This window comes from Diplodia seriata (assembly GCF_021436955.1).
Source record: "Diplodia seriata strain FDS-637 chromosome Unknown scaffold_7, whole genome shotgun sequence".
Classification (NCBI taxonomy): domain Eukaryota; kingdom Fungi; phylum Ascomycota; class Dothideomycetes; order Botryosphaeriales; family Botryosphaeriaceae; genus Diplodia; species Diplodia seriata.
The window spans coordinates 2,623,410-2,643,996 of record NW_027117314.1 but is presented as its reverse complement, the minus strand read 5'-3'; the positions used below and the strand labels follow the sequence as shown (position 1 = coordinate 2,643,996).

The following is a 20,587-nucleotide window of genomic DNA, read 5'->3' as shown; positions in this document are numbered from 1 at the left end:
GCCGAGGACAACGCCATGACCGACGTCCCCCAGGGCAAGTGATTCTTCACTCCGCACAGCGTCAGCAGGCTTCTAACTACTGCGCACAGAAGAAGGAGTCATGCTCGACCTCAACGCCACCGCGGAAATCGACTCTGCCCCCACAGCCGAAGCGTCCGAGGAGACCATGCAAGTCGACACCGAAGGCCGCCCGCAGTTTGCGCCCGCCAAGGATATCCCGCTTTCCATGCGCGTCGAGACCCGCAAGGTCCCCATCCCGCCGCACCGTCTGACCCCGCTCAAGGCTTCCTGGCCCAAGATCTACCCGCCGCTCGTCGAGCATTTGAAGCTGCAGGTGCGCATGAACGTCAAGAACAAGGCCGTCGAGCTCCGCACTTCGAGGGCCACTACCGATACGGGTGCTCTGCAAAAGGGAGAGGACTTCGTCAAGGCTTTCAGCTTGGGCTTCGATGTCGACGATGCTATCGCCCTCCTGAGATTGGATGATCTGTACATTGAGACTTTCGAAATCAAGGACGTCAAGACCCTAAACGGAGACCACCTAGGCAGAGCCATCGGCCGCATTGCGGGCAAGGACGGCAAGACCAAGTTCGCCATCGAGAACGCATCCCGGACGAGAATTGTCCTGGCCGATCAGAAGATCCACATTCTCGGCGGCTTCAAGAACATCCACGTGGCGAGAGAGGCCGTCGTCTCGCTGATTCTGGGTGCCCCGCCGGGCAAGGTCTACGGAAACCTGCGCACTGTCGCTTCCAGGATGAAGGAGAGATTTTGAACCGTGATAACTTAAATCGAGCATTGGGCGGCGTTCATGATGGCGATCTTTGCGGGACTCAAAAAGGGCGTTGGTACGGTTACGGTAGATTCGGATACCATTCAGAAGACTATGGTCATGATTTTATGTGTTTTCGAAAATTTCAACGCGAGAGCTTTCCATTCCCTGTTCTACCCAGAAACACATGCAAAAAAAATTTCAACGCCGCTGTGTTCGGTGGGCTGGAAAAATAAATTGAGCTTTTCTGCCTTTCTACCTGTCACCGTGATATTACAACGTAATTACGTGGGGATTCCATGCCCGAATATACATTTACAGCCTTATGTTTACACCTACGTCCGGATGTTTGCATCGACTGTCTGAGTAGGAAAGCGTGAGCAAATTAAGTACTGGTCGCTGGTTCTAGCTAAATAGCAATCAGTGTTTGGACTTTAGAAACGAGAAACTTTACAGATCCAGATGCAGATGTATGCTTAAGCCACATTTCCTTCAGGGGTATCCGAGAACGAGCGCTCCAGGATAGATAGCATTGTCATCATCCGAAATAGTCCAAACTTTTGTTGGGAATCAAGCCGTACATGAACAGGAAAGTCACCAGCAATCAAGCATTTAGGTCTATAAAAGACCTCTGGATAGTTGGATTCAACCAAATATGTGATCATATTAAACAACTTTGAGGAACAAAGTCGACTCCGCGCAAACGAGCGTCATGTTACCTTCCTGCGTCCCTGCGGCCCATCAATGGACGATCCCCTTTGTCCTTCACTCAATTTCACTCCAACGGCGGCAGATCGCCATCCCAGCACACCTGCATTGCTGCAACAAGATGTCAGCGAAATGCATCCACACCGATGGTCAAGAACCTAGCATGGATGAAAGGACAAACAAGACTTACTCAGCGGGAAAGGGAAATAACTCCCATGGTCCTCCCTCATATACACGTAGAACCCTCCCTCCCTGGGAATCTTCTTCAACTCGCCCTTCGGCCCAGGCGCCCTTCTCAGCCTCTCCAGCTTGCCAACCGTCTTCAGCATGGCCGTCAAGGCGACCCTGCTCGCGTCGCGCCCGAGACAGGTGTGTGGGCCCTCGCCGTAGTGGATGTAGCTCTCGAGCGGGCGGTCGAGGCGCACCTCCTCCGGGTCGGGGAACACTACGGGGTCCTTGGCGGCGCCGACGAAGGACACGAAGACCTTGTCACCCGGTTTGACCGAGATGCGTTTGGCGTCATCGCCGCGCCCGTCGAGGATGGTGGTCGAAGATGCCGCCTCGCGGTAGGAGCCGAAGGTGCCGTTCAATCGGATGGCTTCCATGGCGTAGTGCATCAGCGTCTCTTCAGCCGCTGGCGTGTCGAGCCAAGCCAGCCGACGGATCTCAGGCAAGTGCGGTGTTCCGCGCGGCGAGAGGTAGAAATCCATAATCTGAGTGAACTGAAGGATTGATAAGCTCTCAGAGTTCCAAGAATTCGAGTGAGTGCAAAGGGGGAGGAATTCTCTTTACCACTTGCGATTGATTCGGCACCATAGCGGTGGCGACGGGCAACACCTGCGAATATACAACGTCTTCGGTGCTGAGCCCTGAATCAAGTAGCCGGCGTACCATGTGCACTCCGTATTCCTTCAGGTAGTTGCTGTTCTCGCGGAAGCTGTCGGTGATGCCAGAGATCCAGCTGGTGGAGCTGGCAGCCTTGACGTTGGCCTCGATGAGCTTGCCCAGCCCATTGGAGACGGCATATGCGGCACGGTGCAGCGGGAATGATTTTGCCGGCTCAAGGTCGAAGAAGATACAACAGAAAATGACAGCCAGTGCCATGTACATCTCGTGCTCGGTGAGAATGCCGCGTGGGTTCTCCTTGGTCTTCAGTGGGAGGGAGAACATGTTAGATGCAAAGTGAACGTGGGCCAGGTTGCCAACGCTATCCCAGTCAGCGAACGACTCTTTCCTACCCGACGCCTTATTACCTACTCTCTAGTAAGGTCCACGTGGTTGATGCCTGCGATCTTGAAAGACTTCTCGTGCAGAAGCTTGAGCGTGATGTGCTCGTAGAAAGTCTTGACGTCGCGCTGCCAGTTCTCTCTATAGAGTGATTTTGCCATCGTCTTCCTCTGGTTGGCATGGAGCTGCTCATCGCCCGACCTGGAACGGTGTCAGCCGTGGCTGGACGATACTACTATCACAACTTACAGCATGAAGTGGGAGCCACCCTTGCCCATGAGCTCTTCCAAGGTTACTCCCCACGTTACCTTGAAGTCTCTCTGTTGCTCGAGGACTGCCTTTGCACCGACGTATGTCGTGATGTTGATCCTCGGCGGGATGAGCCCTGGCCGATCCCATGAATAGTGGCTCTCTCGGCCAAGGTTGCGCATGATCTTCCTATTCTCCGAAGGAATGGTCATCTGTGAGATACATGTGAGAAGACATATTTGTCTAACCAGGCGAGTTGTTCACGTACCGGATAATGCGCGTAGATGGAGTTTGGCTTGAAGTGAGCAGGGAATGCTCTCAAAAACAACTTGTAAAAGACGCATCCTTGTTCAACGTTCAAGTCGTATTGCACCTCGTTGAAGCCCCAGCTACGTGCTCGTTAGTATACGGACAGATCCCTGTCCTTGTGATCATGGCGCTTACTTGGTCAAGTTCCTCGGGTGATAGTCGACAGTGTAGAATCTGTCCCCACGTACGAGCACGACAGCATCCGACAAGATGGCCTTAGAAATGGTGAATGTCGGAGCAATGCCGACACCTGGTACCATTGGTTCCTTGGCCTCTTCGGTGACAAGTCCGGGATACAGTTCGACATAGTCGGGGTGATCGTACAAGTGGCGAAGCTGCTCGGCAACCTTGGGGTCAGAATTGATGCTCTCGAAAGTGTTGTGGGGCTTCAAGCCAAAGAATTTGCGGAATTCGTTCAGCGTTGCCAGACCCCATTTTCTGGCTTGGTGCATGCCCAGGATCTCGACGGCACGAAGTGCTTTGGGCACGTTGTTTGCGCCGAAGGCGCCTGTCGCGAATCAGCGTGTGGTGCTTTTGGAGATATCGGTACACTCACCCGCGCAGTCCTCGATACTTTCAGTGAGTATCTTTACCAACTCATCATCCGAGTACTTGCCCTTGGAATCCCGCTGAAGCCCAGCAAACGGGCGCTTCTGGGGGTCCTTGTCCAGCGTCTTGTCCCACTTGGCGAGCCCTCTCAGTAACTCGTCCATTGGAACCTCAGCGGCAGGCTTGCCAAACATGCTCTGGTACATGTCTTCGGTCCATTTCTCATCTCGCTTGCTGGTGGCAGAGTGCCAGCGGTACACGAGATTGAACTCGGCCGAGACCTGGTTGCCGACGCCACGCGGCGTGCCGTCAGTGCCGAAGACCTTGGCCATGTCCACACGTGGATCCAAGGTCCAGGTAGTGTTGCTCCTGTTCAGGTTGACAATGGTGCGGAGATAGTCTCCAAGCGTGATGTTGATGTAAAGACCACAGGTGACGAGACGCCCCGTTTGGAAGAGATCGTTGTCATACTTCGCCCATGCCTCCTTGGCCATGTCGGGCGGCAGACTCGGGTGCGGCTTCGTGAATCTGCCTCCCTCATTGATCTTGGCAAGTTCTTCGACGATGAAATTGTGGAAGCGATTGAACATGACGAGCAAGACGCCACACCCAGGCGGAAAGCCAAGCATCCGGGACTCGGAGAAGCAGTCCGCCTTGAGCTTGCCTTCCTTGAACGTCCTGATCCAGTTCTGGTCCTCCTGATTGTCTCCGTACAGAGGGGCAAGATCGAGATAAGAGGATGTCTTGGAGACGTTCATATCCCGGTGGTCTGTTTGGAAGAGATCGTGGATGATCAGAGAAGCCCAATAGAAGATGACGCTTGAGACCTTGTTTGGATGCTCTTTAAACTCCTCCCGAGAGAAAACGGCATCGAAAACGAGGCCAGGATCGGGGAGCGCTCCAGGAAGGACTGTCTTGGGCTGGACGCTTCGCGCGTACGGTGTGTTTGCTGGTCGTAATCAGTTGAGGATTCGCGATGCCAGATGGTCACCTACCTGCTCCCAGATGGGGGTACATGATGTTCTTCTCTTGTCAGCCAGAGGATGTGCATGGCGCAGCTCCACTTACGTTGTACGACCCATCCGCTTGGCGATAGGAATATTGGTCGCCCAAGTATCTGACGCAAGTAAGCTGTTTAGCCGGCGCCAACAGCCAAAGGAGGACATACGACACGGGCGGGTGCTGCAGGCAATCCCAAAGCTCATCGACGAACGTGTTTGTGAGGTCGGCCCGCAAAGCCGAGTTTCCAGGAAGGTCTGCCACCAACTGCATGACATGTCAAATGAAAATCCACAGGATCCAAAGAGCTACTCACTTGGATGACGCGTTCCATGAGATACGTCTTGTCGTCAATGAGCTCCTTCTTAGCCTTGTTCTGCAGAACATCCTTGAGCGTCTTTGCGTCCCCGATCCCGAAGGTCTTCAGATTGTCGAAGAGGCTGGCCGGGTCCTCTCGCTTGACATAGCTGCCATCTCCAGTCTGGGTAGGCAGCGGACGCCGGGCAGCATGCAGGACCTGGGCAAACTGGCTGAAAGTGCCTTTCAAGTCTTCTCTGTCCGTGCTGGTGTCCGGCTTCAGCTCAGAGTGGCCATGGGTGGGACTGGCGCCCGCAGAGCTCTTGGGGGAGCTGCCGTTGGGGCCGGCGCCATCCTTCTTCCTGTCTTTCTTGAAGGTAGTCGACAGTCGGCGAAGCATGGTGGCTATGCACAAAGAAGCGTGGGGAGACGTGAGTGACGAGGAAAGAAAGCGGCGCTCAGAGGGTACAAGCGGGGGGTGGCAGATATTGCAATGGGAAACGGCGGTAGCACCAAGGACTGGCCAACCACGACAGCAGAGGACCCAAGAGACACGGAAGCGGGGAAGATGAACAAGCTGGCGGCAACTATGACGTGCGTTGTGAGAGCAAATGCAGAATCTGGCGCGAGGCAGTGGCAAGTCAGGCCGGTCAACCTGCAGAGGGAAAGGTTGATGGTCGGTAAGACCGAGGCGGCGAGATGCATGATGCAGTGGTAGCCAGCTACGTCTGTGGTAGTTTGCGCAGAGGCCGGGGACCCGAGTCCCGAGGCAAGCCACCGCCCATTCCAGTGAAGGGAGAGTGTTGTGCAACAGAGCAAAGCGGGGCCTCGTGTGCTTGGGACACAAGACCGGTGAGGCCAATTGATAGTGTCTGCAGCCGAGACATGCAGTCATGAGAGCATCGAAGAAGCGCCTGCGCAACGGGACCCAGGAGAGGGGAGCGTCGCAAGGCGGCAAGAGATGCAGGATTGGCGGCAGGGAGCGATGCGGGCCGGCGCGCCTGCAGAAGGCTGGGGGTGAGCTGTCGTAGAACCATGGCCGAAAAGAGAAGCAGGAGGCTTGCTTGGCGGCGTGGGGGAGCTGAAGGAGAAGCGGCCACACGCGCCTACCTACACTGCGCCTTCCCTCCTGCACCATCGTCTCCAGCCCTTGTGTGCCGCAGCTGAACCACCATCGCCGATCATCCCACGCTCCTCCGCATTCCGCCCACATGCAGCAGCCAGATGTTACACATGTCCCCGCCCGCCTCCGCCCAGTTATGACCCAGTTCCCGCGACGGCACCATGTGCTTCTTGTCGTCCAGCCATGACTGCTTCTCCTCTGGCCACCATGGCCCCTGACAAGGAAGACGAGCGCATCCGGCTTCTCGGAGACGGCAATGCCAAAGACGAGAAGACATACCAACCCGCCAATGCCCTGTATGATCCCGCCCCGAGCCGCAAAAGGACCTTCGTGCTATGCTTTGACGGCACCGGCAACAAGTTTCAGGGAACCGATGCAGATTCAAACATCCTCAAGATCTTCCGCATGCTCGACAGGCGCGACGGGAGCCAGTTCCATTACTATCAGCCCGGCATTGGCACTTATGTCACCACAGGCTCCCTGAGCCATACTTCGCGTTGGCAGCGCTTCAGTTCGTGGTATGCCAAAACCAAAGACTCGGCCATTGGCACCTCCTTCGCCGAACATGTCATGGGAGGCTACAAGGTGTGTCCCTCTCCGCTCCTCGACTCTGTCTGCGTAGACTTAAAACATTCAGTTCCTTATGAGGTACTACCTCCCCGGCGATGAGATCTATTTCTTTGGCTTTTCCCGCGGTGCATATATTGCACGCTTCCTGGCCGAGATGCTGGACCACGTCGGCCTGCTCACCGCCGGCAACGAGGAAATGGCCCGCTTTGCTTGGAAGACGTTCCAGAAATGGCAAACCCGTACCGAACGCAACGAAGCAGAAAAAGAGGAGAAGAAGCGGCTGCGAGACTACATGTGCGCCTTCAGAGAGACCTTCAGCCGTCCCGTACGGCGCATCAGGTTCTTAGGCCTTTTCGATACCGTCAACAGCGTCCCCGCCTTCGAAGGCCCTTGGATGCAGCGTAGTAAATTCCCTTACACCGCCCGTAGTACCTCCAAGGTCATCCGCCACGCAGTTGCCATCGACGAGCGCAGGGCCAAGTTCCGTCAAGACCTCATCTCTGAGGTCAAAACACGCACACAGCCAAAGCATCAACATCTTCCGTACAGGGGCCACCGCATGCCAAAGGTCGATGACAACAGGCGAGACAGCGAGCCCGACGCTGCACACGCCGGCCAAGAACGTCGCAACCAGTTCAACCGTGACCTGCAGGTTCCTCACGCTTTTCGTGACAGTTCTGAGATCTCTGGGCTGAGGTCATTGAGCCCTGGGCTCTCTTGTAGGCAGCAAAGACGTGGGAATCGGTCAAATTTCAGTTCGGTGTCCCGCGTATCATCTACCGTCCAACATATGGGCGGGTACGACTCCGACGAGGCGGAACAAGACATCCAGGAAGTCTGGTTCGCCGGTTGTCACGCTGTAAGCAACGATATATCAAACGAATGCTCTGCGGCCACTCAGCTGACCATCTCCAGGACATCGGCGGCGGATGGGGCCTGGAAGAGGGGGAAGATGCGTCACTGAGTCACGTGCCACTCGTCTGGATGGTCCGCGAAGCCCAGCGCGCCGGTCTCCAGTTCGACGAGAATAAGCTACGCGCCTTGCACTGCTGCCCAAGCGAGGAAGAGGAGTACATCGACCTTCCTACCCACGTGGATAGCATTGAGCACCAAGCTACGGCTGGCGCGGCTCCCCCAGAGATCCAGATCAGTGCCGCTACGCCACCTGTTGACGGCCGGTCACATTCATATATCGGGCCTGTCCCGAAGTTAAACAGTGGCACCTCAGCCACCACAAATGGAGACCAGACATCACAGGGAGCGAAAAGCGGCACTGAGCAGCAAGAACACCCTACCCGATTTCACGCGCTCATTCACTCGTCGGCCACGGCGGGCAAGATCCACGACGTGCTCTGCTTCAACAACGGGGCATCACACCTGTCGGTTTTCAGCTGGAATTGCATGGAGTGGATCCCCTTCCGGCGCATGGACCTGACAAAAGACGGCTCGTGGCGCAGCATTGCGTGGCCACTGCCCAAGGGCGAGGTGCGTGATGTGCCTCATGATGTCGCCGTGCACCACACGGTCCTGCGCCGCATGCAACACGACAAGGACTACCGCCCGGGCAACCTGATCATTGGTGGCGGCGGGAGGGGCGTAAGGAAGGCGCCGGAGCATGTGGGAATGGGCAAGTGGAAGGTGTTTAGGGAGGAGGGGGATGCTATCGGGGAAGTGTGGGTGAGGGCGTAGCTGCCACAAATAGCTCGCTCAGTAGTTTACTTCCACTAGTGCCATCTGCAGTCGAGAACAATTTGTCGCCGCTGCCATATTCAGCTGGCGGGCATCATCTCATCTTCATTGTCTTTTAAGTTACCACTGCTTCGGGACGATACGTTCAACACGGATAATCCGGCTTCGCCAGGCTTGTTGCCCCTGCCCATTCTGCTGCTGCTTCTGTTGATCCGGCTGGCGCTTGGTGATACCGGTCGGCGGACAAGCCGACCGGTTTCTTCTTGCCGGTCTTCTTGATAGTAATGGCGGCCGTGGTGGTGGCCCTCTTGTTAGCAGGGCTGGGGACCAGCCCCAGCAGTCATCGAGAGTTAGTAAGCAAACTGGTGATAGGCGGTTGTTGGATGAAGTGACATACCTAGCCAGCTCGTATATAGAGGGTAAAGGCTTTGTGATCGATTGGCAGGGGGGTTACTAGTTGATTTGTGCTTATCTGATGGGAGCAGAGTGCTGCGCGGATGAGAGGGTAAGGAAGAAATGCTGAACTGCGGTTAGGGCCGAGTGGAATAAATACGATGGCTAACGGGGATGCTGGAGGCGTTCATTACTATGTTCACTTCCATACGCTATTGTGGTGGTAATCCGCGAGCTCAACGAACATGTGGCGTACACGAACAGTGGCAGGAAATTTATCTGAATTTGAAACCACTAAGAGCACCCTGTGCTCATTTCGCAGCTCAGTTGATGCTTCATCTCCCGCGACCAAAGCTGCTGAATCTTGATATGCATACATCCGTAATGAAGATCTCACCACGATCAACCTAGTCCTTCTTCAGCTCCCTGTAAGCTTCCTGAATGCCGTCCCTCGTGATTATCATCAGCTGAAGACCGTCGCCGACCTCAATGTGTCTCTCCACAGCGCTGCTGAAGGCATCGTGCACCAGCTCTTCGACATCGTTCCGGGGCAGCGGGTTGCGGGGCTTCTCCTCGAGAGCATGACCAACACCGGAGCCAGGAATGTACTGGTTCTTGAAGTTTACCTGGTTATCGAGGAACGGCATGATGAGGGAGGCGGCGGCTCCGGCAGCGCGGCACTGCTCGCGCTCGTAGCTGCCGACGGGGTCGTAGCTGTACAGGGCGCCGCGGCCCTCCTCGTCCAGGCCGCCCAGAATGGCGTGCACATAGTAGGGGAAAAAGCGCTTGCCGTACAAAATGTGGCTCAGGCGCTGGGCGCAGGCGGCCACGGACATGGGCTTGCCATGCTGGTACTTGTACATCTTGACGACGGTGTCGAGGCGCTCCTTCAGCGCGTGGCCATCGGCCGCGAAGCCCACCACTGATAGCACGATGGTTGCACCCTCGTTCTCCGGGCCCTCACCACCGACCTTGAAGAGTTTGGGCTGGTAGCGCGTGTTGATGCTGTAGCCGGACGTGCTGCGAGTATCGCCAGCGAGGATGGTGAAGTCCTTCCCTGAGATGCCGAGGGTGGAGCCGCCGTTATCGGTGTAACTACAAAGAGTAGATCAGTGTGCTGTTCTAGACAGGCTTAAGGGGATCCTTGGGAGGCCTACGGGTAGAAACCGTGTTGCCTCTCGCCTGATGCTTGTGTTGCCGTCATGGGCGTCTGTCTGAAAGAGTATCCGGGCCCGCTCTGCGGGGGCGCGCCGCTGAAGATGGCAGCCATGGTCGATGTAGGTTGACGAGTCGAGAAGGGTGATCGGTCTGGAGGGTATGGATGGAGCGAAGGCGGATGCTGCAGTGCGCGGGCGGCGGAGGTGAAGGTGATGTCGGAGCTCCGAAGCTCACGCAGCTGCGAGCTGCCTGGACGCGCCAAGACATCGGGCCCTCCGAGCTCGACATCACCGCCGGCCCACCCGCAGCTAGACTTCAACCCCGCAAAGATGCTCGGGCTCGACGAGTACGGAAGTAGTGACGAGGAAGAGGGCCAGGAGCCCCAGCCCAGCGAGGTAAGAGCGTGCACTCAGCGGCAGCTACACCCTTGGGCCGATGGCTACTAATAACTAAGAATATTAGGCAAAGAAAGCGAGCCTGCCGACGCCTGCTCAGCCGGCAGTAGAGAAGCCTGGTACGTCGAGAAAAGGACACCGCACAGAATCCTCGCTCCTGATTAACCACAGCCCAGCAGAAGGCAAGGCGCCTAGCGCGCCAGACCAGAAGACCACAGCCCAGCCAACAGCGCCAGAGTCGGAGCCCGCGCCTGGCCCGTTTCTCCCACACCCGACCGAGGAAGCTGCCGCAGATGCTCCCGCACCAGGTCCCTCAGCACCGCCCGTAGATGAGCCCGGAGACTCCAATGGTGCCGCTTCCGCCCCACAGTCGCCATACTCTGCCGCCCGTGCCATTGTGCGCAACCTAACGATGCCGCCCGTTCCTAACTTCGAGATCCCTCCTTCGCCGCCCGGGTCGCCGCCGCTCAAATCCACGAAGCAGTTTGCGCACTTCCTCGAACTCAAGAAGAAAGGCGTCCACTTCAACCAGCGTTTGGAGAATTCGTCGGCACTGCGCAACCCCAGCCTGCTCCACAAACTGCGCGGCTTTGCGAGCATCGACGACGAAGCCCAGTACGCGACCATCCTTTCTGCAGATGTGGCCGTGCCCACGGTCTTCCCGTCCTGGGCATATGCGGAAAACCTTGGCAAGTCGCAGCGGGAGATTGCCAGGAAGCGGGAGGAGGAGCAGAAGAAGACTCAAAGAGAAGCCTTGGAATTCGTTCCTGCTAGTGATCCAGGCTCCTCTGGATTAGGCATTGGCAAGGGGGAGGGTATTAGCATGGCAGAAAGAGTCAGGGCAGGACTGGACAGAGAAGGCTCCGGATCGCCGCAGGTCTCGGATGGCGGAAAGCGTAAAGACGGTGATCGGAGGGATCGTGGTTATGATGACCGGAGGAAGCGGAGTAGGTTTAGGAGTAGATCCAGATAGCGAAAGCAACAGCCTGCCTTAATACCCAAGCCGAATTAAAATACGTCTCCGAGGACATTGGACTGTACTGCACTTACCAATGTGGATAGTTGAACCCATTAGAACTACCCATTCAGAAGAGTCATATGTAGATAACGCCGTCTAGAGATTTGTGAATGCAAAGTATTAACGGCCCAAGGGACGAGCGTACCCAGAGCTTCAGTCTTCTGTCACCTGTGGTGGGATGAGAAAGCGGTGATTGGATGAGCGGACGCGGCAAGCGCAGGCCAGGCAGTGATCGCGCGCGTCAGCCGGCGACCTGGAGCTTCCTGGAGCTCAGCACCACCAACGCCATCACCTCCATCTACCGCCGGCATCGCCCACCACCACACTACAACCCCCCCGACTCGAAACACGCCGTCCGTCCCTCGCCGCCTGTCGCCACATCTTTTCTTTACCTCTGCAGCCATGAACCACTTCCCGCAGGCCTGGGGCAGGGTAAGCTAGCTGCAGAAGCCTTACAACCGCTCCGCCCGGTGACATTCAGCTAATGCAGCACTATTGCAACAGCCCAGAGACGACATCTACGGCGCCTATGACCACTCCTTCCTCCAGACCAGTGGCCCCGCACAGCACACTCAACAACCCATCGTGACGGGTACTAGCGTCGTGGCAGTGAAGTACAAGGATGGCGTCGTCATTGCTGCCGATAACCTAGGTGCGTACGCCCCATTCACAGGCAACAGAAATTTACCGTCTGTCGAGATTGCACTTTACTGACGGCACGCCCGAACTTCAGCATCATATGGCTCGCTCGCTCGCTTCACGGACGTCAAGCGCCTGCGCGTCTTCAACAACAAGTCCGTCATCGGCTTTGGCGGCGACGTGTCGGACATGCAGTACCTGGACCGACTTCTCACCTCCCTCTCCATTCGCGAGGACTACAGTCAACATGAGGCAGCCGAAGACGACGTGTCGGGCGAGGAGCAGCCCCTCGGTGGCGGCGCATCGCTCAACGCCAAGAACCTGCACACGTACCTGTCCAAGGTGCTGTACAAGCGCCGGTCCGATTTCAACCCCCTGTGGAATGTGCTGTTGATTGCGGGCTTCGACCACGACGGCAAGACGCCTTTCCTCGCGCACGCCGACCTGCTGGGCACCACTTTCTCCGCCCCCGCCCTGGCCACCGGCTACGGCGCCCACTTGGCCACGCCCATCCTGCGCAAACGTGTCCCAAGTGAGGAGGCCGCGCGTGAGCTCAGCCGCGCCGATGCTATCCAGTTGGTCAAGGACTGCATGAAGACGCTCTACTACCGCGACGCCCGCAGCTTGGACCGCTACTCGATTGCCGTCGTCGAGCGCGGCCAAGATGTCGACCTCAGGGAGAATGAGCAACTGGAGAACCAGAGCTGGGCTTTCGCCGAAAGGATTAGAGGTTATGGCACCCAGATCAACTAAAAGACGGTTTGGAGGCGGCTTTCTCCATACAGATGTGGTGAACAGAAAGTGGGAAGGCGATGCATGGCTCAGGAAATAAACGATAGGCCTTATGACTGTACTCCATCCGAGACAAAGCTATCAGGAGACAGCACGATATTTACTGTGCGTACTTCGCGATTGCTCTTTTGGTGGTGACTTTTGCATGAGAAAGGAATATCATTACTTGTACCACGTACACATTACTTTCCCGCCACGCGCTTTCACGAAGAAGGTGCATGCAAGGTTTGCCTGCAACTTCGGCATCTAAGTAACTCTGATGTCAAGGATAGCAGTCGATTCTACCTCGCAGGGGAAGTTAAACACTTGCTTTGGCCGATTACTTGCCCACATCAATCACAAGTCGCCAGGAAAGTAACAAAAATATATATGATCGTGACATTCATCGTCTGATGCAATCGCTAATAGAGTTTACAAGTTCATCTGCAGCATTCACAACAAGGAATGCGGGCCATTAAACCCTCCAGTCATATTCCCAAAACGCCCGGTCATTCAAGAAGTTGGTATCAAAAGAAACAGTAGAAATGCCACCCACGTCTATATGCAGGCTTGAACAAAGGAGAAAGTGTGCAGGCTCAATCCCAGTCGGTCATGTGCTTGAGTCATCATCGTTGCACAAGTGCTGAACGCTTGCTTTTGGGGCTCTGTTGTACAAAACTGGACAGGTCAGGCTTTAAAAGTACGCCTGATTTCCGGGCTTCACATTCTCAGGGTGGCCGTCAGGATAGTACGTGCCGCCGTGGATGCCAGGGTGATTGGGATGACTGTTGGCGTAGTTGGTCGGGGCACCGTTGGCGTAGTGCCTTGTAGCACTGGCGTTGGAGTGTGCGTTCGGATATACGTTGGGGCCAGGGGCGCCGGCACCTACGCCAACATAGTGGTCTGGGTACAAGCCGGTGTCGCTGCTGCCCGAGTTGTTGCCCGCCTCAGCCATCGCGATGGCGCTCTCCTTGCTGTGGTGGTGCTTGGTGCGTAGAGCAGGGATGAAGTCGATGGCGAAGGACCAGACATAGCAGGCGTAGATGAGGGCGATGACCCACTCGAGGATAGCAGCAGTGTTGCGATGATGGTTGTTGCCCAGGATGCCGAAGGCGATAGCAAGACCGAACTCGACGAAGATGAAGGCAAGTTTCAGGTAGAAAGAGCCCCGAAGGAGTTGGCTCTTCCGGTGGTAGACACCAAGCCGCTGATACTCAATGCAAACGAAAATAGCAGATACGATGTAACCACCGATAAAGAGGCCCAGGAAGACATCGTGCAGCTTGGGGTGTCTGAGAGTGTCGAAGATGGAGAGAAGGATGAGACCTGCTGCGCCGACGATCGCACCGATGATTGCGATGATAGACCAAGTCTTCTGCCACCAGGAAGTGTTTGGGTGAAGGCGCCCACGATGGCGCAGCCAGCGCTCGATGATGAAGACGAGATCAAACGTCACCACGGACGCGGCACCCATGGCAATGAACAAAGGCTTGAGCTCTTGTGCTCCAACATCCGAGATATAACTAATCTTCATCAGCCTACTGAGGCTCAGCGACAACAGCCGATTGTACTTACGCGATGGTCTGGTTGGGCTCCATCGAAGCATAACGAGGACTTCCATCAGCGACGATCCATGTTAGCAGCATTGCAAGGAGCATTGCAAGCCATATGACACCCGCAACGAGCGGAACCATCCAGTATTGTAGACCGAACATGGTTGATCAAACTGCGACCGGGGCGAGTGAGTTGGTGTCGTGGACTTCGAGTGAGGGAAACAGGTCGCGTGCACGGAAGCAAGGGTCCAAAATGCGAGCAGGCGTGCGACAAAACTCGGTGCAGACGAGCAAAATGGAAAAGGAAATGCACAAGGGAAGTGAGCTTATGTGGAGTACAAGTAGTGGCCCAGGGGGCAGTGGTATGGGCGCAGAGATTGCGTAGCTGGGCAGTGTGTAGAAGGCTGTCTACGTCATCCAAACCCGCCTGGTCCCGGGCGGCATCGCGAGAGCCGGGGCCTGACCCGCCCCAGCAGGTGCCATCCACCGCGTCAATCCCGTCCGTACCGCGGAGTCCGCTAACTCCGCCATCCGATTATTCAAAGCATTATTCGCGGCCTGCGGTTGCACACGCGGACCCTGTGGCTTACCGATGGATTGGGTTATCGCCGTTGTGTGCCGTCGACGTGGCTTTGCGGCTGTGACGGGCGGCTGATCATCTAGGAAGCAGGAGGCAAATGACGCAGGCGCCTCAGGCACCGCCAGCGCGCCAATCCTGCGGGGAGGTGAAGGGCGACAGCAGCAGACAAACTCTGGCTACGAGATGACAAATTGATTCGAGTGAGATCCAGCGCTAGTACTTAGATCAACAAAATATCTCGTCTCGATTTCGTCGTGATTGCTGCAACCGTGGTATACCAAGCGCCTAGGCGACGTGGAAGACCTGTCAAAAACGCGTATGTATCATCATAGCGAAGCGCGGCTGACGCAGAGCAGCGTGACTGCGAGCGGAGTCTGATTGAGTCAGGCCACAAGGCTGAAGGTGCGCGCCAAAACAGGAAGTGGCGCTGCGGTCCCGTGCGACCGGGGACGTTGCTGCGACAGACCCGACGGGGCGACCTGTCGGCCGGGGGAGCGGCGCAATGATAATCCGTCGTTTGTGCGCGCCAAGCCCACAACTCCTCGCACCCAAGCGACTTTTGCCCAAGTCGACCGCGAGAAGTGCCCACCCTCACCTGCGACCACAACCGTCCGACCGACTAACCGTACAGCAACCATGCCGGAAGTCAAGCAGAGGTCTGGCCTCATCCGCGGCCTGAACGCTGGCCACGTACGTTCCTATTCCTACCCATCGCGCCCGCCGAATTATCGAGCTGCGACCCGCGGCACCGCTGCCGCTCTTGCGAAGCCCGTAAATCGCTAACAAAGTGTTCGTTCCCGCTCTACAGAAGGTCACCCCCCACCAGCCCAAGACCAAGATCTCGAGGACCAAGGGCCACCTCAGCAAGCGCACCGCTTTCGTTAGGGATGTTGTCAAGGAGGTTTCTGGGTACGTTTGGGCCTAGCTCAACAAGCACGCACGCATACACCAAATGAGAGCAGGGACAGGCAGATTAAGCTGCAACACCCCAAAGGATACTCGCCTCGGCCGAAGCATGGAAACAAAATTGGGCTTGTGTGTGATCAATGGGTTGGACAATCGTGGCTGACGGTTTGCCTTTACAGTCTTGCCCCGTACGAGCGCCGTGTGATCGAACTCCTTCGCAACAGCAAGGACAAGCGCGCCAGGAAGCTCGCCAAGAAGAGGGTACGTCGTCTCGAACCTCCGCACAACAAACACAAATGCAATCTCGGCCGACACCATGCTTTCCGATCACTATCCATATCTTCACGACCACACAATACGCAATCAAACCCCCAACATGCTGACACATCCGCAACAGCTCGGTACCTTCGGCCGTGCCAAGAGAAAGGTCGATGAGATGACCAAGGTCATCGCCGAGGCCCGCAGGGCTGGTCACTAAGCGAGGGGATAAGAGCAACTTTCCGGTCACCAGAGTTCTTTTTCTCCTTCGCTTTCCAGACGTTGGGGGGCTTATGGGATACGCTGCTTCTGCTGTTCGGAACAAAAATGGATGGTCTTTGCATGATTGAGAGACGATGGGACTTCCCCCACCAAAATCACACCCCGGGTCAGAGGAGTCTTCTGATAGGTCTCTAACGAAAATCTGATAAAAAGCGGCGTCTGCCTCCCATTTCAATTGCTCTGGGTTTGTGAATCGCTTGCAGTCACGTTCACGTGTGTCAAACTTACTCCAGAAGATTCAACAGGCTCGTGTATCCGTAAGGTAAACTGCTACGATGTCTATCAAATCACTCGCAAAGCTACTATTCGGCACCGACGTCCAATGAAACACCGCCCAATGCACACACTTGCCACGCCGAAAAGCGAACTAGCACAGCTGCCTACTTTCTGCCCTTGAATAAACCCTTGTTCAGCATAGCCTTCAGCTTCGACTCCTTGTCTCCAGAGCTCGCTTGCTTCTTGGCCGGCGGCACGTTTTCCAGTCCAGCATTTGCCTTCGCCTTCGCGTCCGAAGCGGAGGCGGCCGGCGGCTCCTTGACCGTCATCTCATGTCCCTTCGCGTACCATTCCTCCTTCAAGCTGCGCGACGTCCGCGCCGCGCCGCTCGCGCTATCCTCCCACACCAAGTTAAGCAATTGCCGGCCCTGGAAGCCGAGATCCGCGACCAAGCGCTTGCCGTCGTCCTTGAGGGTGACGAGCGGGCCGCGAGCGCCGGGGTACTTGAGCGTGAAAGGTTGGTCTGGGTGCGCGAGCACACCGCGCACGCATGCGTACAGCGCGGCGGCCTTCTCCTGGTTGCCAAAGCGCGCCTCGACGTGCGACGTGTCGGGCAAGCGGACGCGAATCGTCACGCCCTCGATGGCGGCGAGCTTCTCCGCTTTGGCCTGCTCGGCTGCGGCGAGCTCCGCGTCTGAGGCGAGGCGCTTGTTCTTGCCCGCATTTTGAAGCAGTGCTTGATGCGATTTGGCGTGGTCAACAGTTGGAATGTAGTCTTCTTCATGGTAAGCGGTGTTGCGGACTGCGGCTGGGGTGCTCGAGGTCGAGGGGGTATAGATTATCATGGGCCGTTGGTCAGGCCCAGTGACTGTGTCTGGGGAGGAAACATCGGCCTCGACGGCAGGTGCTGCTTCTGCTGCGGGTGCTGGGGTAGGTGTTGTGTCCTCTTGTGTAGTCGGAACGACATCCTCCATTGCTGATGTGGAGGGCTCCGGCGGATTAGGCTCTCCAGAAACATTCTCGAGAGCTGCCTGAGTCGCGGCTTCTGGTGTCGCTGTAGAAGTACCTGCGTCACTGGCATGAACACCCTGTGCTTCCTTTGTTGCCTCTGGCGTTTCAACGGCCTTGAAGTATCCAGATATCTCGGTCATGGCTTCCTCCAGGGACCTGCCGCTATCTCGGAACGAACAGCGGAGCAGTTGGCTACCGCCTGTGAGCCCATGTTGTGCCAACGTCTTCTGCAAGTCTGTGAATGTGCCTACTTCCTTCCCCATGATGTTGAAAACCGGCATCTCGTAGTTCAGTCGGCCGGCACCAGAGCCACCGGAATTGGTGATGGCCACGCCCCTCTGCGTGAGGTTCAAGTTCTTCTCTGACACGGTCTCAAATATGCGGAGAACCTGCCATAGTGAGGTGTTGCTGGGAAATTTGTGTGTGAGACGCTGTTGCTCGAGCTGGATTGCGATGTTGACGACGGTAGGTGAACGGGAGCCTTGCACAAGGTCCAGCTTAGCGCCAGGCGGGAGGTTCGCAAGTCTAACGGTACGGGACAGGTCGACGGGTTTGTTGTTGTATCTAATCACAGCATTAGCAGAGCGGCTTGCTGTGTGGAAGGGTAGCTTGCGGGGCAAATACTTGAGGGTGAAATTGTCGGGGTTGAGGCTCAGCTTGGCACAGGCCTCGCTGAGGACCTCGGTGAGGTGCTTGGTCGGCGTGGTCTTGATGCGGGCAGTGCGGGCGGCCGTGTCTACCACGACGACGTGAGACGCCATGCTGCGCGGAGCACGCTGAGCGAGGAGACGCCGATGATGGTGTAGTGCAGTAGGTTGAGCAGGCGGGAGCGCGAACAATCGACCGAGTGACGGCGGCGGGTCTCGCGAATGTTGCGGACAGCTTCGCGAATGAAGAAGGAGTGCGCAAGAATGATCAAAATATCCTTCTCAAAACGCGTCGCGGTGATGCCGGCAAGCTGTTGTGCCATCGCTGGGTAGGTAGGTGCACAGCGGGGGAGCTGCGGACCGAAGCTTATGGAAGGCGTGGCGCGCCCATAAAAGATTACGAAAACCGAGCTGGCTGTGCACGCAATGCAGCGCGGGCCCCGAAATGCTTACCTGGCTGCTGGATGCTCTGTCAAAGGACATGGAGTAGAGTCAGCCGCATCAGGCTGACGTTGCCCACAACGGCCGTGCCGCCCCGCCAGCGATGCCACGCCTCACGGTCTCTGCCCGCTTTGTCGATGTTCTCGATGACCGCAGCACAGCGGGCGACAGAAGAAAATGGTCCTCCCATGGATAGTGCGATAGATCCATGGGTAGTTGAGTCCAAGATCTGGACGTATCTGTACATTTTTCTTTTAGAGTCGTGTCTTCGTCCGGATATTGGATTCGACTGCCTACGGAGGAGGAGTGGTAACGTCGTTGATGGGCCAATCTCTTTTGTCACCCGCTGTGGCCGCCACCATTTCAACTCACATCAATCACGACGACAAATAGTATTTCATATACAGAGGCTTTACAGCCCAGTAATACTACCATGATAATTTGCCAACGCTTGCAGTTCTTTTCATTTCATATATCAGCTATACACTAGACAACAATTCTTTCCCTTCCAATTTCGGATATGAGCTTGCATAGGAGCGATTTCATCCACATTTTGATAGTGTTACCCGGTTCTCCCGAGATTTATTACTAACGGCGATAAAAGAATCCATTTTGTTAAAACACAAACGTACAGAGCAAGGAAGAAAAGGTAAAAGAAGGCACCGTGTATTGTTCTTTGTCCATTTTAGCATTTCTGCCCAGGGTACGGGCACGTTTTATTAGACGAAGAAGTCTTGGGCGGGATCGATGAAGATGACTTGGTCGACGAGGACGACATAGTAGTCTTGTGTTCGGATTTGGGCGACTGACACTTTTCGCCTGGGTATGGGTACGGGCAATGCTTTCCTTTTGACCAGGTGGATGTAGCTGACTTGGGTGTAACCGTGGACCTAGTCGGCTCTTTGGTGATTGTGATAAAGACGGTCTTCGCAGGCTGTAGCCCGCGAGCCTCAATTACGTTTTTGGCACCGACAGCGCTAACTCCCGAATGAGTGGCCGTCGAGTTGACATCAGCGCTGAGGGAGGCCTGGTGTGAAATGAAGAAAGGGCTCGGTCCGATGTTTTCGGTAGGCATCGGGAGGGCACTCAGAGCTTCCCCGAATAAAACAGCCGTAGTTTCCGTCCACTCAAGGCTCACGCCGCCGGTCTCACGGGCATGGAGAGGGAGGAGAGATATTGTTTTCGTAATTGTGGAAGTCCGTCCCGGCAGATTCAGAAAGCCATCGGGCCATGTCATCGTCTTGGTTGTCTTCGTGGTCATTATCTTAGGAGGATGGATGGTGATGACTTCGGGGTAAGAGATGGTGTTAGTCTTCGCTGGGGCGGCCTCTACGAAGGCCTTGCTGGCAAGGAATGCAAGGATGAAAGTGCTAGAAACCATAATGGCACCTGTACCAATATGTGACCAAGGGAGATGTCCGAGATTGTTAATTGGGGTATAAGAGCCGTTTGTGTCAACTTCACAGAAGTTGGTAGATTTGAATAGCGCGTGCTTCGGCCGTTGGTATAGATTTTACGACATGACGAGGACCTCGACTTAAATAGAAGAGACATTATTGTTTAACCGCAACGGCTGGAACAAATGCTTTATGTGGCCTTGTTAAAGCTAAGAGAAAGAATGAGGCTGAGCATAGAGGATAAAGAATCCATTGTTAAATGCTCTTTAAGCATTATTGAGGCGCCATTAATAGAAACTATAGAGGCGTGTAGGATTGCTTTGTTCTCCAGTGAAGGTGGCTGAGAAGCCGCGAGAGATTTGTAAAAAAAAAAAAAAAAGAGAGAGAGAGAGAAAAAAAGGAAAACTGTGTTCTGGGTTTGTTTGCAAAC

The 20,587-nt window shown here is 55.8% G+C and overlaps 11 protein-coding genes across 11 annotated transcripts; 4 read left to right on the top strand and 7 right to left on the bottom strand.

The window, feature by feature from the left end:
- Positions 1–100: 100 nt before the first annotated feature.
- On the top strand, positions 101–775 carry PNO1 (pre-rRNA-processing protein pno1; the record flags this gene model as incomplete). Its single annotated transcript, XM_066778943.1, has 1 exon — positions 101–775. The coding sequence occupies one exon, from the start codon at positions 101–103 to the stop codon at positions 773–775; it is 675 nt and encodes a 224-aa protein (XP_066631380.1).
- A 1,446-nt stretch (positions 776–2,221) lies between these two features.
- Positions 2,222–2,961, bottom strand: SLS55_007526 (uncharacterized protein; the record flags this gene model as incomplete). Its single annotated transcript, XM_066778942.1, has 2 exons — positions 2,222–2,714; positions 2,957–2,961. 2 exons carry the CDS (start codon positions 2,959–2,961, stop codon positions 2,222–2,224), a joined length of 498 nt encoding a protein of 165 aa, XP_066631379.1.
- A 435-nt stretch (positions 2,962–3,396) lies between these two features.
- Positions 3,397–3,700, bottom strand: SLS55_007525 (uncharacterized protein; the record flags this gene model as incomplete). The annotated part of the gene is made up of 2 exons (XM_066778941.1): positions 3,397–3,631; positions 3,696–3,700. The coding sequence occupies 2 exons, from the start codon at positions 3,698–3,700 to the stop codon at positions 3,397–3,399; spliced, it is 240 nt and encodes a 79-aa protein (XP_066631378.1).
- Positions 3,701–3,783: 83 nt separating this feature from the next.
- On the bottom strand, positions 3,784–4,896 carry SLS55_007524 (uncharacterized protein; the record flags this gene model as incomplete). Its single annotated transcript, XM_066778940.1, has 2 exons — positions 3,784–4,724; positions 4,890–4,896. The coding sequence occupies 2 exons, from the start codon at positions 4,894–4,896 to the stop codon at positions 3,784–3,786; spliced, it is 948 nt and encodes a 315-aa protein (XP_066631377.1).
- Positions 4,897–5,015: 119 nt separating this feature from the next.
- SLS55_007523 (uncharacterized protein) lies at positions 5,016–5,895 on the bottom strand (the record flags this gene model as incomplete). Its single annotated transcript, XM_066778939.1, has 2 exons — positions 5,016–5,515; positions 5,889–5,895. 2 exons carry the CDS (start codon positions 5,893–5,895, stop codon positions 5,016–5,018), a joined length of 507 nt encoding a protein of 168 aa, XP_066631376.1.
- Positions 5,896–6,522: 627 nt separating this feature from the next.
- SLS55_007522 (uncharacterized protein) lies at positions 6,523–7,767 on the top strand (the record flags this gene model as incomplete). The annotated part of the gene is made up of 3 exons (XM_066778938.1): positions 6,523–6,529; positions 6,811–6,818; positions 6,871–7,767. 3 exons carry the CDS (start codon positions 6,523–6,525, stop codon positions 7,765–7,767), a joined length of 912 nt encoding a protein of 303 aa, XP_066631375.1.
- A 1,525-nt stretch (positions 7,768–9,292) lies between these two features.
- Positions 9,293–9,721, bottom strand: PRE7 (Proteasome subunit beta type-6; the record flags this gene model as incomplete). Its single annotated transcript, XM_066778937.1, is given in 2 exon segments — positions 9,293–9,697; positions 9,716–9,721. 2 exon segments carry the CDS (start codon positions 9,719–9,721, stop codon positions 9,293–9,295), a joined length of 411 nt encoding a protein of 136 aa, XP_066631374.1.
- Positions 9,722–10,372: 651 nt separating this feature from the next.
- On the top strand, positions 10,373–11,411 carry SLS55_007520 (uncharacterized protein; the record flags this gene model as incomplete). Its single annotated transcript, XM_066778936.1, has 2 exons — positions 10,373–10,438; positions 10,506–11,411. 2 exons carry the CDS (start codon positions 10,373–10,375, stop codon positions 11,409–11,411), a joined length of 972 nt encoding a protein of 323 aa, XP_066631373.1.
- Positions 11,412–12,284: 873 nt separating this feature from the next.
- Positions 12,285–12,848, top strand: PRE4 (Proteasome subunit beta type-7; the record flags this gene model as incomplete). The annotated part of the gene is made up of 2 exons (XM_066778935.1): positions 12,285–12,289; positions 12,338–12,848. The coding sequence occupies 2 exons, from the start codon at positions 12,285–12,287 to the stop codon at positions 12,846–12,848; spliced, it is 516 nt and encodes a 171-aa protein (XP_066631372.1).
- Positions 12,849–13,560: 712 nt separating this feature from the next.
- SLS55_007518 (uncharacterized protein) lies at positions 13,561–14,581 on the bottom strand (the record flags this gene model as incomplete). Its single annotated transcript, XM_066778934.1, has 3 exons — positions 13,561–14,394; positions 14,442–14,449; positions 14,575–14,581. The coding sequence occupies 3 exons, from the start codon at positions 14,579–14,581 to the stop codon at positions 13,561–13,563; spliced, it is 849 nt and encodes a 282-aa protein (XP_066631371.1).
- A 2,244-nt stretch (positions 14,582–16,825) lies between these two features.
- Positions 16,826–18,433, bottom strand: SLS55_007517 (uncharacterized protein; the record flags this gene model as incomplete). The annotated part of the gene is made up of 2 exons (XM_066778933.1): positions 16,826–18,236; positions 18,297–18,433. The coding sequence occupies 2 exons, from the start codon at positions 18,431–18,433 to the stop codon at positions 16,826–16,828; spliced, it is 1,548 nt and encodes a 515-aa protein (XP_066631370.1).
- Positions 18,434–20,587: the final 2,154 nt, after the last annotated feature.